The 20,572-nt window shown below is 34.6% G+C and overlaps 1 protein-coding gene across 3 annotated transcripts; it reads right to left on the reverse strand.

The window, feature by feature from the left end:
* Window positions 1-9,224: 9,224 nt before the first annotated feature.
* Window positions 9,225-19,210, reverse strand: LOC145600720 (uncharacterized). 3 transcript variants are annotated; one of them, XR_014104310.1, is made up of 5 exons: window positions 18,795-19,210; window positions 16,971-18,699; window positions 16,686-16,878; window positions 9,542-9,830; window positions 9,225-9,439 (listed from the first exon to the last, which is right to left on the reverse strand). XR_014104310.1 is itself a non-coding variant. In XM_081656600.1 (4 exons), exons 2-4 carry the CDS (start codon window positions 18,584-18,586, stop codon window positions 9,684-9,686), a joined length of 1,962 nt encoding a protein of 653 aa, XP_081512726.1. In that variant the 5' UTR covers window positions 18,587-18,699; window positions 18,795-19,210; the 3' UTR covers window positions 9,225-9,683. The 3 variants fall into 3 exon arrangements, 1 of the variants encoding a protein (XP_081512726.1); XR_014104309.1 differs by having other exon boundaries at window positions 9,542-9,836; XM_081656600.1 differs by having other exon boundaries at window positions 9,225-9,836.
* Between the last annotated feature and the right edge of the window lie 1,362 nt (window positions 19,211-20,572).

Here is a 20,572-nt window from a genome sequence, read left to right on the forward strand (position 1 = left end):
AGTTGACTTCTCAATTTTCTAATTTTTCTATTGAAATACTTGAAAAAAATTGTTAGTCGTTAAGAATCTACCAACGGGTTATGTTCATGGGTTTAAATGAAAAAAATCAAAATATAATTTAAAAAGATAATTTTATTTTTTTTTAAAAAGGTACCTAAGTTTTTGTAATCAAACATATGTCTATTATATAATTTTAAAGTAAGGTTAATCATTCGAATAATTATAAGCATCCGTAATATTCTTTTTATACTAACTATAGAATGGGATTTTATAGCTATCTAAACTAATTTTTCATTAAATTCTTCTTTCCTAAAACTCTAATGTTTAAATTAAATACTAGTGTGTAGTCCGGCGTTACACCGGTTGCTAATTTAGTCCTTGTGATTATCAATTATATACATTTATTTTAATGGTTATAACAAAGTTTATGAGTGGCTTAGATGGATAAGGAACCATCTTTCTTACAAAAGATTGGGTGTTCGAATCCCCTTATCATCATTTTTGTATATGAACATTCTTAGTAACGCCTTTTAAATATGTATAGATTTTAAATTACGGTCAGAAGACGAATAATTATAATACTATGGTTTATGCTTTGCAAGTCATTAACAACAATGTCCAAAGAGATGTGATCTTTTTGGGTGACTAAAATTAAGTGTCTGTTTCTATTTATAGGTTGTATTTTTCTACAATATTATTCTCTTTTTGATGATTTGTCATCATTTTCTTTTTCTTTTTTGTACTTTAACATCAATTCCCAATACTTTGTCTCTCCTAATTCCCAACCACTTTTTCTTTCTCTCTATCTCTCTCTAACCCTACATGCATATTTATACTCCCAATTATTAGTGTTAAATATTTTTAACTTTCTTAATTCCCGTGCAAAATGAGAAATAGACATGTAATAAAGGGACGGAGGGAGTATTATTTTTTTTAAAAGTGAGGACAAAAAACAAATATAGGGGTTGTTTGGTTGACAAATAAGTTGGAAATCCTAGGAATTTTAATTCTTTGAAGTTGTTTGGTTGACAAATTCATGGGAAGTGGAAATTCCCATGAATCTCCACTTCCCACAAAATGGGGGAAGTTAATTACCTAGGGGGACCTAGGTAAGTGGAACTTCCCATGGGAATTTCCACTTCCCTTAGTTAACCAAACACTTTTTAGAATTTCCTAGGAAGTTCAATTTCATGGGAAATCAATTTTCCAAAGAATTTGCAATTCCTACATTCAACCAAACGAGCCCATAGTGTAAAAATGGGTTAAAGAGGTTGGAGATTTTTACGGAGTTGGAATACGGGTAATCCCTATTCTGAAGTGAATAGATAATCGGGAACATATAACTTTGAGATTTTGACAAAAAAGAAAATTGTAAAATATCGGTCGTAATAGATGTAAGGAAATATGGTCGTTTGATTGAATCTAATGAAATTTACTTCAAACAGATTATTTAGAAGTAATAGGAGATCTGTTAGAATCAACGTGAATGGATTAGAAAGAAGTGGATCTAAATTCAAGGCATAGACTTAACCCGTTTATTTTTTTTAAAATAAATTCTTAAAATTGAATTTTTTTTTTTTTTTTTATGGCTCAGTAAATGATTTGATTGAATATATCAAAAATATGTCCATACTCAGATCATGTAATGAAATTAATAATTTTATAAGAAGCAGAATTTTTCGACAGTGCATACCTTCAAGAAACTTTAGTTTTTTTTATCAGTTAGAAACTTAGAAACTTATCAGCATAAATTATACACCATTTTTATTGCTATATATAGTGAAAGTATAATTACAATGCATATAATATAAAGTTAATTAATTTATTGATTCACATAATTACAACTTTATTTTTATCATAAATTCTTAAATGAACCTGGTTCACACTAATTTATTGTGGACCACTAATATAAGAGAAACTATAGTTGTTTTATTAATAATAATAAAAAAAAAAAGGTCACTATATTAAAAATAAGGCCACTATGTTAAAATAAAAGTCATTTTGGAAATATATAGGATATAAGAGATTAATTTTTTTAATGAAATATTTTATATATTGGTCAACATAAATAATAAAGGTCACTATGTTAAAATTAGAGTCATAACGTCATATTCAAGTTCACAATAATATTAAACGTTATACAAGTTTTGATAAAGGTTACTATGTTAAAAATAAGGTTACTATGTTAAAAATAAGGGTCACTATATTCTATATAATGTCAGTTGCGGGTGCATAAACCTCGGGTGCACAATAAAATTATTGTGGACCAGGTCCATGTAAGAGTATTTCAATAAAATAAAGATGTAATTATATTGATATAATTTTATTATATTTTCATTATGAGAAAGATAATGTAAAAAATATAATTAATTTATTACTACACTTTTTTTTTTTTTTTTTGACAAACGCTGCAAAATTTATAAATAGGAAAAACCAAAATCAGTGTACATCAGCATTAACTTTGTAGAAACCATGTATAGGAGGAGACCATCTTTGGATACTTTGATTAGAGTTTCCCATAACGCCACGCTTTTATGAGCCTTCGCAAACCCACTCACTAGCTCATTTGCCTTCAACATAAAATCAACCATTTCATTCTTATCAGAATTATGAGAAGAGGAAGAATTTTAGAGAGGGAAATTGAGAGAATTTTATTATTATGAATTGTAATGAATTACGGCAGCTAAGACTATATATATATAGCTTAATTACATTAATTAGAAATAAAAGAGTTTGTTACAAATGAGCTGACAACTCTAACAAACTATAATAACAAACTTCACATTTTGTTATTTTTCTTGTGTAACGTGGCTGAGCTACTTGCAATCTGACCTGTCATAATCAAGTAGCTTCACACCCCCCCCCCCCCCCCCCGCAAGCTGAAAGTAAGGAGCATTCCAAGCTTGAATAACAGCTCATTAAACTTTACTGATGGCAGTAAAAATATCAGCAAGCTGAACTTGACTTGGCAAATAGCTCAAAGAAATTAGACCTTCCATCACTTTATCCCTTGTAAAGTGGCAATCTATTTCTATATGCTTGGTCCTGTCATGAAAGACAGGATTTTTAGCAATGTAGATGCATACTGATTGTCACAGTTCAAAGTCACTGGCTTCAGATTTTGCACACCCAATTCTTCAAGCAGTCTAACTAACCAAGTGATCTCAGAGGCTGCATTAGACATAGCCCTGTATTCTGCTTCTGAGGAGCTCTTAGAGATTGTAGACTATTTCTTAGATTTCCAAGAAATTGGAGAATTTCCAAGCAGTAACAAATATCCTGTAATTGATCTTCTAGTGTCCACACATGCCCCCCAATTAGAGTCTGAAAAAGCTTCAAGTTTGAGTTGATCAGAAGCCTTTAGCAATATCCCTTGTCCTTCAGTACCAGCAGCATACCTCAAGGTATGTTGTAAAGCAGCTAGATGAGAAGTCCTAGGCTCACTCATAAACTGACTCAAAGCCTGAACTGTGTAAGATAAATCAGGTCTAGTACTTGTTAAGAAGTTTAGCTTTCCCACCAAACATCTATAAGCAGACAACTTCAAATTTATAGGCAAGGGTGTAACAATGTGTTTAGACAAATCCATACCAGAATCCTTCAGCAACTCTTTTGTAAACTTCTTTTGAGTCATAACAAACCTAACATCAGTTCTGGAGACTTCTATGCCAAGAAAATAGTATACTTCACCGAAATCTTTTATACTGAAACTATAATGCAAATGTCTTTTTAACTCTGTAATGTTGTCTGAGTTACTTCCTGTTACCAGAATATCATTGACATAGACTGTGACAACAATCATCTCATCTTTGTTGTGCTTGATGAACATAGAGTAATCATTTTTAGACTGTTTGAAGCTAAGAAACAACAGCTCATGAACCAGTTTAGCAAACCATTGTCTGGATGCTTGTTTCAGTCCATATAAATACTTCTTTAACTTGCAAACCTGAGTAGGAGCAGCTTGAAAACCTTCAGGAATCTTCATATACACCTCCTCATGAAGATCTTCATGCAGAAATGCATTATTTAAATCTAACTGGTAGACTTTCCGGTTCTTTGAAGCAACAATTGAAAGCAAACACCTTATAGTTGACATCTTCATAACAGGGGAAATGGTTTCCAAATAGTATATGCCATACTTTTGAGTGAAACCTTTAGCCACAAGCCTTGCTTTATACCTTTCAATACTCCCATCTACATTCCTTTTTAACCTGAATACCCATTTACTGCCTATTGCTTTCTTACCATGAGGTAATGTAACAATCTCCCATGTATTATTATCCTTGAGAGCTTTTAACTCTTTTACCATGGCTTCAACCCACTTAGGTGATTTTGCATCTTTTTTATAAGTGGTAGGTTCAACTATCTCAGTATGCTGAGCAATTAAACCTTTATGAGCAGAAGAAAGATCTTTATAATACACAAGATTACACTAGTGAGAAGTGATGTGAGTAGTGGACAAATTACAAATGTATTTGTCAATCCAAGATGGATTTTTAACTAGTCTAGAGGATTTTCTGATAGTGGTTTCAGTCTGGTTGCTTGGAACAGAAATAGGAATGGAAATGGGAACAGAATTAGGTTGAGTAGAAATAGTAGTAGTAGAAGAATTATGTGGAGCTGTATGAAGAGAAGTTGAATATATCAGGAACATTATTGTGTATGACTATATCAGGAAGGGTGTTAGAAGGAAGGAAGATGGGAAAAAGTGAAGATCTGGAAGAAGAATCAGAAGGTTAAAGATGAAAAAGAAAGTGCCTTGCTTTCATGAAAAATGACATCTCTAGACACATGTATATACTTAGTACTCAAATTCATTACTTTATAACCCTTTTGAGTAGATGAATAACCCAAGAAAATGTGAGGTTCTGCCCTAAGATCAAACTTACTTCTCCCTTGTTTGAGGGTTGAAACCTAACACAAACAACCAAACACTCTCAACTGTGAAATATGGGGGGGGGGGGGGGGGGGTTATTGTAAATTTTCTCATATGGTGAAACAAAACCCCAAACACTTCAAAGGAGTTCTGTTGATTATATAAGCTGCACACAAGACACATTCTCCCCAAAACTTGGCTGGCACATTATATCGATTGAAAGAACAGTGCCCTGGCTATCTCCAATAAATGCTTATGTTTCCTTTCTACAACTCCATTTTGTTGGGGTGTATCAACACAACTAGTTTGATGAACTATCCCTTTACTAGGATAAAAAATCCTGGCTTCCCCTTCATATAACTCCAAAGCATTATCAGATCTAATGCACTCAACATTCAACTTATACTGACTTTCAATGAAAGAAATGAAAGATTTAAGAATTGAAACAGTCTCAGACTTATATTTCATCAAATGAATCCAAGTACATCTTGAGAAATCATCAACAATAGTCAGAAATATTGAACAATTGTTATGAGTTACAACTCTATGAGGACCCCATAGGTCAATATGTAAAAGATGAAAAGGTCTTGTAGACTTTATTAAGCTATTAGGAAAAGAAAGCCTATATTGTCTAGCAGCAGGACAAATATGACATATAGTGTCTACAGAAGACTTAGAACTGGTCATAGGATCAACTAATCTAAGCTGAGTAAAAGGTAAATGGCCTAGTCTGAGATGAAGAAGCTTGGCCTGATTATCTGTGTCTCCCTGAGTATTAGCAGAAGCAACTGTTGCAATCTGCAGAGAACTGTCTGGCTGATCATCTAAAGAGAAAGGGATTGAAGATATTTGAGCTGCTGAGGCTGGAGTGCAATAAAGACCTTTCTTCAAGCTACCAAGATGCATTCTCATTGAATAATCCTGAACAAAACACTTATTAGCTGTAAAAATCACTTCACAATCCAAATTTAAACACAACTTTGGAATAGATTCTAGATTGAACTTAAAACTAGGAACATATAGGACATTTTGAAGAGTTAATGCTTTTAACAATACTGTTCCTATGTGAGCTACTTTAACTTCACTTCCATCTAGAATAGTAATACTATGATTACCAGCAGTCACAACATCAAAAGTTGCAAAATATTTAAGATCATAACACATATGATCTGTTGCACCACTATCCAGAATCCAATCAGAACTAAATGAAGAAAATAAGCAGAGTTTACCTGCCAAGAAAGCTGCACTGTCCTCTTTAGGGTTCTCATTGGAATTCTAAATACCACATACAGTCTGTCCTTCCATGAATTCTTTGAATTTACTGTATTGATCCAGAGTAAAGGAAGCTGTTACAACATCTTCAGCATCAGTATTGTTGTCACCTCCTTGAGCAAAATTAGCAAATCTCTTAGTATTCTGCTTGAAATCTCTTGGATAACCATGTATCTTGAAGCATCTGTCAATTGCATGTCCAGGAATTTTGCAACGTTCACAGAAAAACTGTGATTGTCTCACGTTATCAAACTTTCCCTTATTCTTATCTTGGAACTGAAAATCCATCTTTCCATAGTTCAGATTCTTGTAGTTTCTGTTATCAAAATTTCTTCTATATGCTGTAAAAGCACAGGATTCAATTGAACTTGTTGTATCAGCCATGAGAGCATGTGTTTCTACTCCAGGTTGCAAAGAGTGAACAATTGATTTATGTCTTTCTTCTTGTATGAGAAGCCTGGAAGCATGATTAACAGGAACCAAGGGCTGCATCATCAAAATATTTCCTCTGGCCATTGTGAACTGTTCATTTAACTTCATCAAGAATTGAATTAACCTCTGATCTTCCCTTTGTTTTACCAACTTTTGAGTGATATTGCAAGTCCACCCTGCACAACTACAAACTGGCAGTGGACTCATACCATCCAATTCATCCCATAACATCTTCATTTTTGTGAAATATTCTGCTATTGACTGATTTGCTTGTGGTAAATCAGATAACTGTTGTTGTATAGCAAACAACTGAGATCCAGAAGATTGAGCATATCTCTCCTCTAAGTTCTTCCATATCTCTCTAGCAGTAGTAAAATAGAGGACACTTCTAGCTAGAACAGGATCTAAAGAACTTAGAATCCAACTGATCACTAAATCATTACACCTTCTCCAAGCATTATAACAAACATCTTCTGGAATAGGTACTGTAATCGAACCATCAACAAAAGCTAATTTGTTTTTAGCAGTTAATCCTATCATCATTGCACACTTCCAATCACCATAACTAGTTTCATCAAATTTAACAGTAACAGATGTCATTTTGAGACTATCATTTGGATGAATATAATAAGGTGAAACGGGATTTTGAGTAGGATCTTGCGATTTATTAGTTTCTCCAACCATTTCTCAAATCAATTATTAACAAAAATCAACAAACTACTTCAAGAATCAAATCCCTTCAAATCAAGATAATCGATTGATTGTAACAGATTTTTCAGCAAAGAACAATCAATAATCTCCAAATAAGCTTTAATATCAAGAAAAATCAAGCAACAATCTCCAGAATACTCAAACCAAATCAAGAACTAGTGGAATCAATTTTGTAACTCCAGAATTCACAGATCAAATCAAGAAGTATTTGAATCAACTTTGCTAAAGAAAATCGAAGAACAAACTTACAAAATCAAGACGAAACAACAATCAGAAACGATCGAAAAACTCCATGAATGAGTTTCGTAGCTCTGATACCATATTAGAATTATGAGAAGAGGAAGAATTCTAGAGAGAGAAAGTAGAGATGGAAATTGAGGAATTTTATTATTGTGAATTGTAATGAATTACAACAGCTAACACTATATATATAGCTTAATTACAATAATCAGACATAAATGAGTTTGTTACAAATGAGCTGCCAACTCTAACAAAATATAATAACAAACTTTACATTCTGTTATTTTTCTTGTCTGACGTGGCTGAGCTGCTTGCAATATGAGATGTCATCATCAAGTAGATTCAAAATTTTTGCGTTTCTCAAAGAAAAAAAATATATTTCTCAAACACAACTTTTATTATATTTTCATTATGAGAAAGGTAATATAAAAAAATATAATTAATTTATTACTACACATAATTTTAAATGTCAATTTATTTCAATATAGATGTAATTTTATGTAATTTGTTAATTTAAGAATAATTTAAATATAATTTATTTTGGAATATTTTGGGGAAAAATTACAACTTTATTTTTATTGATATATAATGAGAGTATTAACATAATTACAACTTTATTTCGAAAGTATAAAACGGGGTATTAATTAATATCAATTAAGAACCAATTCAGCCAACTAATTTATCATTATAAAATGACAACATTTAATATATATAACTCCTAGAGTACTCCTAGAGTATTGTATATACAATTTAAACGTCAGCGTTTTGACCCTTTGGTAATAATACTCCTAGATTACTCTAGTAATTGCAGAAGAATGAGAGAAATAAAGAATAGACTCATGTGAGATAGAGAGAAATCATGTGTATATATATGTTAATGTTTCAATAATTGTGAAATTAACTAAAATGGTAATTGTTGCAATATTAGGAAAACGAAGGTAGTACTGTAGTAGTACCCAAAATTTCAATGTTGTCCTACATTTATTTGATGTTACCCAACCAATAAATTCTGCCTTGTTTGTTTTTTGGTAACCTAAATGTAAAAATTCTAAAACTCAAAGTTAAAATCTTTGAATCTCAGCATCTCTGCAGCATTCCAATAGCATTAGTAAAGTGTAGAAACAAACCCAAGGTTAGTCCGGATATGAATCATATGATGCAGAAATGAGATGTCGTAATTCTCTAATTGATTCACAGTACAATCTTGCTTCCAATTTTTCTTAGTTTCTAGTCAATGTCATGTATAATCATGTTCTCTAAGCTGTGGTGACCATAACAGAAGAACTAGCATACAAGTATGTGCAAAGAATGAAGGTTAAGAAGCTGATCGGATACATTCTATGGGAATATATTTAGGTAGTTTTGTGGTTCTTCTCGACTTTAAGACGCTCACATTTCTTCCTCTATTATGTGTTGGACTTGTACTCAAATGCTAATTTTAACTCGGGATGATATTAACTTAGTTAAGTGGTTTTTAATAAGAACTTGGTACATAACTGATGTTGTCATTTGACTGATGGAGTATATCTTCTCATAAATTCCAAAATGAACATAAATGAGTAACCATTTTTCACAATACTCCAACAATTTTAATTTCTTTTGATGCCGGCTTTAAGGGCATACAACCACAGACGTTTAATTTTTCTGAATTAGGCCCTCCATGTTTAATGATTATGTTGGATAGAAAGGGTAATGAAACAAAAACAAGATGTATTATAACACATTGACTATAAACACGACCAGTCGCTCCTTAAAATATGCGACGAAAAATGGCCAATAAATTTTCCATTAACCTGAAGTCATGTAACCTTCCTGCACCCTTTTAGAGGTGCGGTAATGCCAGTATATTCATCCCAGAATCCTTAATTGTATTCAAACATCGATCTTCTCAATTAAGATACATGCAAGCTGGAGGAATGGAGATAAAAATTAGTCAGTACAGGAGTAACTTGTTTTCTAAGAATCTAATGAAATTATTACTTAAAAGCCCAAAAGATAATTAAGCCCCACCTTAAAGATTCAGCCATAAGCTAGCCACTTCAGTGAAAGTAGGATAAAATTAATAAACATGTATCTATAGAAGAGCCGACGAGAGCACCTCCAGTTTTAGCTCAAGTAAAAATCTACCCAAATTGAAAGGAAAAAAGCCACCCTAAGTTTCCTGTACAAGAGCTGCTCGCTCAGGATTCAGAAGGAGCAACTGCTGCATGTCCTTCGGCAGAACACTAAACACTGCCTGTAGATCTTCCTGCAGCTTCTGGCAACTTTTCATAGAGTCTTGTCCACTTGTTCCAGACTTCTGCAGCTGATTCAAAAGTCTCAGTTATAGAATTCACACAACACAGAGCTATAGAATTTTTAAATGCTTGAACTTCTGTTGAATGTAAAGCAATGGAACTTGACAGTTTCAATGTTATGGAGACTTGTAAAGAACAAGACAAATTGCACATGTACCAGGTACAATATCAGACATCACCACAACAATTGTACAGACAATTAGTGAAAAGTAATTAAATCCTAATCACTTGTTACTGGGGCATGGTAAGAGGATAACCCATGTTTTTTTTAAACACCTACACAATTAAGCCCAGAGGAAGCCAGGTCATGTTTCCACATTTTGGGATCCACTAAATAACATTGATCCACTACACAGTAGACAGTTAGAAACAATGTCCTCTCTTCTTGGTTAACTACAATCCTCTTCCTTGCACAAAAAAATGGTAGTCGATAGAATCATTTCTTTTTCACTACATACACCTCTTCAAAAATAACTTAACATTTGAAGCAAAATGCCGTCCAAAAACTCGTATTTTTTAGATAAGCAGATATGGCTTTAATTATGTTTAACTTAATCACAAAAAATTATGTTAATTGGATCATAATTATATAATCTTTTACCTATCAACTGTATTTAGGGTGGGAAGGGAAATGGAGAGATGGAATATCTTTTATTTGGATAACAAATGAGGAAGGAAGGGAATTGGAGGGGAGAGAAATGAAGGGATTAAATTGTTGGAAATTGATCCCTCCAACAATGGAGAGATTTGGAAGGAAAATTCAACATTCTTCCCTCCCCTCCCTTTCCCTCCCCTCCCCTCCTCTTCTCCTCCCTCCCCTTCTTTTCCTTCCTCCTTTTTTATCCAAACACAGTGTTAATGAAGTAGCCATTAATAAAATAAAATGACATAAAATTGATTCAACTTCAACTGCGGCCTCCACTTAAGGTCCCCTTGTACAAAACCTTGTCCAACACATAGGAGCTTGTTAAACTTACTGCCTAATCTTTCAAAAAAAAAAACATTAGGCAGTAAGTTTAACAAGCTCTTCACACCAAACACTAGTAGCCTAAATGGAAGAGTCAGGTATTCTTGACTACGATTTCCCTCAATCACATCACAAAAGCCAACCCTTTGGTATCAACATCACATAAACTGCCCAAGTTAACAAAAAAAATTCGGCGTCTACCTTATTAAAAAAATAAATAAATAAATAAATAAATAAATAAAGAGAGAGAGAGAGACTGCCGCATTTTACTTGCCCTGTTTTCCTTTTCAAGGGTCCCAATGTACTTGCTCCATCATCCTAGTAAACTACCTACTCCTCTCTCACTCAGCCACCCAATTTTTACTCCACTATTTCGCTTGCATAAAACTGTATAAACATCTATGGGAAAAGTAAATAGGAACACAGGAAGTTAATAAAATGATGTCCCTTGATCAATTTGCTCCATTTCCTCCTAGTCTAAACATCTCTGCAGGACATCTCTACATTTTAGTCTTACCAAGGAGCTGACTATAAGGCTGACAGGATTATTACACTAAAGGACTGATGCTAAGACAGCAAGCTTCCATTCTCTGTGCTTTACATTATATTTGTGATAAGCACAGTTACTGATCTAAGGGCTGAGGCAGAGTAGGCAAAATATAGTAAAGCCTATTTAGAATTTCTTAATCAATGATCAGTTCCCAGTGAACTCCAGGGAGATGGAGTTCATGGATATATGAGAAGGGTTGCATCAAGTTGACAATTGATGACTACCACAATTCATGTGTACAGGTTAGATAAAATAATTGAAAAAAGTAATATTCTGAAACTGACAGTTTTCTGTGTGATTCAGTACAGAACCTACAAACCAAGCTAAACTTGTGTTCTAAACAACCAACAAATGCTGAAACTACGAGTTATTAACAGTGATGGTTATTCTGTCAGAATACATTTGAAAGAAAAGACATTTGACAGCCCCAATGAACGATACATCAAGGTAAACCATTCTTCTTTCTAGTTTCCCAATCTACACGGACATCATTGGCACTACTTTGCATCACAAGGCTAATGATAAATGTCAAAGAGAACTGAAAAACAAGAGTGCAAACGGTTAGCAAATCTTTCTCCCCATGACAAACTACAACAGCTCATGGGGAAAAAAATTTCTTTTCTTAAGAGCATCCTCTATGGCCTTTGTATAATGCCAGAGGAGAAGCTCTTTTTTTTTTTGATGGAAGGGAGAAGCTCTTTGTCTTCTAAATTTTATTAGTAAAGAAGACCAGAGTGAAATTTTAGACACAAACAAGTCCATTCTTCTTTAATTTTGGAGTAACGGAAACCAAGTAATTCTCAAGCCTACTCATACTAACTAGAAAGGAGGATGAGGGGGAGACTGTATTTTAGGGCCATTGGAATTAACAGAGATCATGTTAGGAAAGCATAAGATAACTAATACAGCAATTTAGATATCAGACCCAATGAGTAAGTTTAGCCCAAGAATCCTACTTGAGACAACAATGCTCTCCAGAGCTTACAAAAATGAAGAAACATGATTCCTAGCATCAAAACCTTAGGCTAAAAACCACTCTTTAGAAGAGCTGTCAACAAGAACAGAAAGAGAAGCAATTAACAAACAGAAGAAAACAAAAACCTGTAATTCAGCTTCTTTATTCTGATAAACCCTTTACTAAAAACCAAAACATTCAATTGTTGGTGGGGTAGGTTATCAGGTTAAGGAGCAAATATCTCCAACATCAGCACAATGATGTATTATTGGGACACAGGGAACAAAGAATTCATGCTCCTCCCACTTATTCAAATTCTATAAAAGCTCAAAAAGGAAAAGGGGGAGGAAAAAAAAAAGGAAAAAGATGAGAGTCCAAAATCTTCTCTAATGAGCTCGCATAAATCCTACAAGAAAAACATAGTGAACCCTTTAATAAGAACTCTCCTCAAAAGGTCACTTCAAGGTTCAAACACTCTCAATGCTGAATAGAGATATGGCCTAATCAACTCCATCAAAAATCACAAACTCTATTCTCTCAAGAAAAATTAATCACAAATCTCATAGAAAGAGTTCTCAAATAGATAGTTGTAATCTCCTGTATTATTGCCTCCTTGCCATTAATAAGATCTCCTGAGGGTCTTCGTGGCTCTCATGCCCATTCTAGTTATCCGGGAATTCAGGTTCTAAACAACATTGTCTTCAAGTCTATCTCTGAAGACAAGACCAAAAGGTAATTTTGGGGAGACAGGTGTTTAGGGAAGAAAGAAAAGAGGGGTTATTCTCTCCCAACGAGGGGAAAGCTCCTGGGCTTGATGCCTTTAATGCTCTATTGATTTTCTTAAAGAATAGAGCAGCAGTAGGAGAAGCTGTATTTAATGCTATCCTTTCCTGCTTAAACTCTGGCAGTTTGCTTAGGGAGGTTTTATATACCGTTATTGCTAAAGTTCCCAAGCTGCCTAATGCCACAAAGCCAAGTAATGACAGACTCATTTCATGTTGTAACACCATTAATAAGTGCCTCACTAAGCTCATAGCTAATAGATTTTCTTGGTGAGTTTATTTTGATTGATCCATCACAAACAACCTTTGTTCCTCGCGCAAGTCTAATGGGTAACATTTTGCACTCAGGGTAACCAGCCTATCTACAGACATTAAAACTGCAATGCCTATGTTGATGTTGATGATGAAGTTTAGGATTGAAACAGATTCAGAATCTCCTGCTCAGAAGTTAGGTCAGTACTGTGTTATACTAGACGCAGGCAAAGTCAAAAGAAGCTTATCAGAAAGAAGAGAAAAGTGAAGCTTCAAAGAGTTATGGCTGTAATTTGATGAAAATGAAGGAGACAACAAGACTTCAGACGAATGGAAACTCGTGCTAAGAGATCTGCTTCAAGAAATGAGTTGCTGAATTGGTAATACTGAGTTGTAATCACCAAAATAAAAATGACGAAATTTTATAAAAGCTAGAATATACTTTTATTAATTATATCCATCATTAGTGTTTCAATCTGTCTTGGTGATCAACTAATCATCTTATGCTATAGATATCTACATTTTGTGTCCTTTTTAATTTTTATAATAATCAATACTGTTATTTTCAAACAGGAATCTTAGGAGCCGTTAATGCTACATATCAAGGAAAAGTATTGTGTAGAACGGACTCACGTGAGTTCAATCATACAAAAAAAAAAATTTAATTGTTAGAAATTTTATAATAATGGTCAGATATTTAAGAAATAAGTATCAGAAATTAGATAATAAGGGTCAGAAATTAGATAATATTGGTCAGATATTAAATAATAAGTATCAGAATTCAGATAAAGTTGGTCAGATATTAGATAATAAGTATCTTAGATAATAAATGTCAGAAATTAGATAATATTGACAAGGTATTAGATAATAGTATCAGAAATTAGATAATATTGGTAAGGTATTAGACAAAATTGGTCAGATAAGAAATTGGTCAGGCATTATATAATATTGGTCAGTTATTACATACTAATCGTCACGCAAGAGAGGGTCCACAACTGGGCATTCATTATTCGTCTCTTCTCATGTGACTCTCCCTCCCAACCTCACTTTCACTCTTACTCTCTCTCCTACAAACCCACCAAATAGAAACCCCAAAAATGTCGTCATCTTCCTCAAAACTCCTCTCAATATTCTCTCTCCTCTTTGTAATCCTCTACATTACACTCCATGTAGAAGCTCATATGCCACCACGCTGGTTCCAACTAGAGATGGCAACGGGTCGGATCTGGACCGGGTCCTTTAGGACCCGGATCCAGATCCGTTTCTCTACTGTAGTTCCAGATCCGCCCCAGATCCGTCGGGTCTAGAAAATGGAGACCCATATCCAGATCCGACGGGTCCACCGGATCCGGGTCTAAAACGGGTCCAAAACAGATCTTATATAATAATAGGAAAAAAAAAACAAAAATAATAACAATAGGCAATTATTAGTAAAAAATTAGAAGTTTGATTTTATATAAGGTTCTGGACTACTTCTAGAACATATAATTAAATTGAATAAAAACAAATTAAATTGAAATAACAAAATGTCAGTAGAAACTTTAGCAACAAATTTCTCATTGCTACCAACAACATAACCAATTCACCATCACCCATTTTCTTTTCATTGCCGCCATTCATTCCCCTTTTACCATATTCCTATACCCAAGACTCCAAGAGGATTAGCAATTTAGCATAGTCTCTTTCTGCTGTCAAACACAAGCGACATCGAACAACAACAACAAAAATGACATCGAATTCATCATTTCAATTTTAATTATCAAAAACCCAAATTAGATTTAGAGAAATTGAAGGGATGCATTCGTCAGAGAAGCTCCTCGATGCTTAGTGCTTACTGAACGGAGATTTGCTTGAGTCGCCGACTTCAATGGAGGGTATGGGTATTATGGAGAGAGAGAAATTTAGGGTTTGAGACTTTGGGTACTGCTGTACTAGGGAATATGGAGAGAGAGTATTATAACTTGAGTGTTTTAATTTTCTACTGGGCTCAGCTGTTGGGCCATTTAATTAGTAAATTTAGGAATTTTCTTTCAAAGGAATTATAAACGGGTAAACGGATCTGGGTCCGGGTCTAATGGACCCAGATCCGTTTTTTTCCAAGGGACCCGGATCCGCCCCGGATCCGTCGGGTCCAAAATTTGAAGACCCATATCTGTGGAAAACGGATCTGGATCCACGGATCCGGACCGGATCCAGATCCATTGCCATCCCTAATTCCAACAACTCCAACCTTCTCACTGGTAACTCTTTAGATTGAGAGCGGTGTTCGTCTCCTCCTCTTCATCAGGGGCGGCGGTGGCAGCCATCGTCGAAGAAGTATTGTGTACGATGAGGTAAGGATCAGAATAAGGAGGAGAGAGAAAATGTGAAAAAAAATGGTGACGAATGAAAGATTGTAAAAATGGAGGAAAGAGAAAATGGAGTTAGTGTGTTTGAAGGTTATAAACTGGACTCACGTGAGTCCGGTCTCACACAAAACCTTTTGACATATCAAATTATCGAGAATATTAACTTTTACCTAAAAATGAACAGGTTGTGATAACATAGTTCATACCCATGGCTAAACATACATCAAACTTTCCATTTGGAATTTTTAAGAATGGACACGGTTAATGGGATATTATATTAAATTCCACTATTCCATTAGAATTTATTAAAATACTTACTCCATTTCCACAAGTTCTTAAAATTTACTATTTCCACACACACACACACATATCACATGGGCCCTCTTTATTTATTCTATCTCTCTCAACTCTCAAAATTGCCTAGGAGTTCATGAATTCAAAAGTGATGTAGTTTTTTACAAAAAAAAATAAGGAGAAAGTATTTACTCACCAATTAAGGAAATAGGAGAGAGTGTTAAATGCTATGAGTGCGAGAATAAAGGGTATAAAGTAAGAAAGAATGTAAAAAGGTGAGTGAGTGTAAGGATAAGAGTAAGTAAGAGAGTGGAAAGGTATAAACATAGTTAGGAAAGAGGGATAAGGTACTAAAAGGGGTTTGCCAAAAAGTGAGTGTAAAGGAACTATTCGAATGGATGAATATGGGAAGCGTTATGAACTTTCAATCTAAGGTAGTATGTCGATATATTAAAAAATAATAATAATTCTTTTTCATTATCTTAATTCTCCTAAGAGGTACTAAGAACATATAGTAATTTTAACTTTAAACATTAGCTCTCATATTTGCATATGGGCAATTCTAACAAAAGGTTTAGTGAATCACTATTGTATAAGTAAAATAGTATAGCTTAAATAAGATCACTGAAATGACTGAACCAAATCATTCAACGCCAAACTAGTTCTTGCTTCAAGAATTAGATCTAAATAAAGAATTTCTGAAGGTCACCTGCAACTCCCCAAGAAGGTGCCTTTCAATAGCATTGAAGGAGTCCACAACTTCTAATTCAGACATTTTTGATAAGAATTGATGGATATCGGTTTTCAATCTTGCTTGTTTCCATAATCTGTGCTGCTCTTGCTCAGCCACTGCACGCCTTCTAGAAAACCATGGCATAAAATTTTTCCCTTTAAGAAAACGCCTATCAATAGAACCACAAAGTTAGTGTCAGCCTTAGTTGTAACTAAACAGTCAAGTAAAATATTATCTCTAATATACACTTGCACTCCTCACCTGTATAAATCAAGCCAGTTTGATCTCATCCTCTTTGATAGAAATTTTCCTGGACCTCTTGCAGCTAAAGTATGAAGGAATTCCTCTGCCTTAAACGGAGGAAGAGGTGGTGGATCAACAAATGGTGAAGACCCTTCAGGAGGAGTATTGATCTTGAAATAAGGGCCAAAAGGAGACAAAAAATTGGTGGTAAGCTCCAGAAAATGCCGACGTAGAATCTCATTGTTCACAACAGACATAGATTCCTCAACCCTTGCTAACGTTCCCGCATCAACAAGCCTGTTCAAGATAGATGTATCTGGCTTGGTAGTTGCACCGTAAGTGGTCCAAACAGCTTCTTTGTGTTCTGTCATCAGACCAAGAGGACCATCCCTCCTCAACTTGACTGCATTTAACAAGCTCGATGGAGAAAATTTTCTCAAAGAGAGCTGTTGAACACCCAATCCTTCTAAGCGACCAGTTGGTCTACCAGAAGAGGACCCGGAAACAACGTTAGCACGGCTTGAATTAGCAACAGGACTTCCAACGGACACAATGTGTGGAAAATTGCGTAATGCTTTCAGGAAAAAGAGGTTTGTTACACCGAGTATCATAGGAGGAAAGGTGCCACCATCTTGTAGTGAGTTCAAATGGGCAAATTCAGGATCATGAATGGTGAAGTAAGGCCTGAAGTCAATACTACAAAGCAGTGGAGCAACCAAACTCACAAGACCTGCAACAGCCTCGCAACACTGAGGAGGAGTTGGGGCAATGATAAGAACAGGCTCACCAACAAGTACTAACTCCCACAGAACCCAAAGCTGCAAGAGAATTCCACGAAATATACCAAAAAGGTTTGCTTCATGGAAAAGGCCAAGGGGGATCGACTGATTAGTAGCAAGCAATGGAACCATAAGAGAGGCAGACTCTTCAAGCATCTTTTTCTCATCTAAAGGCAAACTTTGGACGGGAGGCAGGTTCACTTTCAAGGTAGCATTACCAATGGGAAGTTCCATCAACTTCCCCGGAACTGGAGGAGGCCACAATGACACATAAGCGGCAATATGCTCAAGAGCTTTCTTTCCTATGTCAAAGAACAATGGACCCATAATTTGCAACAAAGGCCTGAACACACTAGAAAATGGACTATGAGACAAGATCACCACCGACTTCTGTTCCCCACCTCGCTTAAGCCTCTCATCATGCCTTTGCCTATTAAAGACAAAGCCATACAAGAACCGAGAATCATCACCACTCTTATGGTTACTCAATACCTGCAACACCTTCCCATTTGTGGCAGACTTCTGAGGAGTATCTCTCTCTATCTCAACTATCTCAGAAGTAAGTACATTTGCTGCATCAACATTTCCCCGCCTTCTTATCCTAAAGAAGAATATGCAATCATGGATACTCGAACGATTTTGGTTTTGGGACACAGAATCCGGGAACGAACTAAAAGCCGTCCCAAGCTCCTCATCCTCAGATAAACAACCTGCCGGATAACATTCCTCTACTACTTGACCTTGCTCAAGATCAAACCTAATCACATAAAACGCCACAATCCATCGGTGTAACGACTCATTATCGACTTTCGGACTCGGTTCCGACTTTAATGAAAACGATGGGGAACGGCTCATTTCCCACAAACTTTAGACAAATTATCATCCAACAAAACATCATAATGGCAACATTTCACCAAAAACAAAACTACTTGATCACACTCAACAGTTCAATGAATCTCAAAATTGATCTACAGCAACAAAACATACAGCAAATCAACACTTTATCTAGTTCATATAGAAAAATTTCTCAATAATTCGACTTAATATAAAAAACAGAGCTTACCTTAACTTCACTCAACTCCAATCCTTAGAATACCCAGCAAAAATCCAAATTTTCCAGTCGTTTTCTCTGAATTCAATTAAACAACATCCCAGCAAATTCACTTTGATGTGAAGAAATCAATTTGCTTTTTTCAGATCTAACAATGGGATCAATAGAAAACCCTAAATTACAATATCGAACTTTTGAATCAGTGAGAAGAAAAATGGAGGTTAGGGTTTCGAATTGCCGAAACAGTCGATCAGAATAATGGTTTTGTTGTTGCAGATGCCGGTGCCGGAAGTGAGTAGAGCAAAGGCTAGTGGTATACGATGTGATTTTGTTTCTTAAGCCAATCTTTCTAAAAAAAAAAAAATTAAATAATTAGCCAATCAAATGAAATTTATAACGATTTTTAACGGATATTATAATAAAAAGGTCCCGGTTAAGAGTTAAACAAGGATAAAATCGACATATTTGAGGGGGAACAAAAAGGTTAAACCGCTTACAACAGTAATCGCTATTGGCGGAAATTTAGTCCAATAACTCCAATTATTTAAAAGTTTGTCATTTGATTAATAGCAAGATGATAAAATCTGACTTTTCATTTTTAAAAACTACTTGTATCAGAACAAAGATTGACCTGATTCGCCAATCGTTTTGATCGAGTAGAATTTGACCCAAGTCTATATATAAGCTCTAAATTAGTGGTATTTTAATTTGTACATGATAGAGGGAATGAAATCTTAAGCTCTAAATTAGTGGCAACGCACATGACCACTCAAGTTCCTCTTTTTTTTTTTTTTTCCTTCCTTTTCCTCCTATTAAACCCTAATTTCTCTAGTTTATAAGGTGACCAAAATATCCTTCCTAGGTTTTCATGGGTCCACAAAGGTTCTCTGGGCAACTGGAAAGTCTGCAATTATACCTATTTATCATTTTGCATTGCTAAAATCTATGATAAAAGGGAGAAAATTCAAGTTGCAATATTCAAATGCAAATTAACAAAGGGTTTTCACCTTAACTTCTTCGATTAGCCTTGAATTGCCTTCAATTTAATTTCAGGGATTGCAATTGAAGTTTTGGGTTTAATTGTATTGAGAAATTAAGGTTTAATAAGGGGGGAAAAAGGAAATTAACTGGTCACGTGAATTGCATGTGGCTGTATATGACCGGGAAAAAAGCTAATGCTAGAAAATGGTCAAAGGATCCTTGCCACAAACTCACAACCCAAACGTGATAAAAGGACCTTTTGTGCCACCTTTTTAATAATTTAAATTGATCTTTCAAACAAAAAGGTCTACATTAAAGGACCTTTTTAACCAATTTTTCAATTTTTAATGTTTTTACAAGCTGATAATTCATTATAAATTTCTGTTTCCTTCCATCTTCTTTAACCTCCCTTCTTCCTTTCTCATCATCAATGACAAACGAACACAAACAGCCACAACAAACAACATGCCTAACACCACCAACACCACAACAAACCCCAACCCCAACACCATCGTTGCGTTTTTAGTATATAAAAAAAATACTTCCTCCATTTTTTATAGTTGCAACAGTTTAACTTTTACACTATTCATGCGTTTCACTTTGTTTGACTATATTTGACGGTTTATACTAGTACTTATAATTAAAAATATAGTAATGTGACATCCTGTTAGATTCGTCTTGATTTATGCAATAATCTTTATAAGTTTTACATATTGGTAATTAAATATATTAATTAACGATTGAAAACATGCATCGGCAAGCGTGAAAAGAGAAGTGTTGCAACTAAAAAGAAAAGAAAAAAAAAAAAA

This window comes from Chenopodium album, chromosome 2 (genome assembly GCF_948465745.1).
Source record: "Chenopodium album chromosome 2, dcCheAlbu1.1, whole genome shotgun sequence".
In the NCBI taxonomy this organism is placed as follows: Eukaryota; Viridiplantae; Streptophyta; class Magnoliopsida; order Caryophyllales; family Amaranthaceae; genus Chenopodium; species Chenopodium album.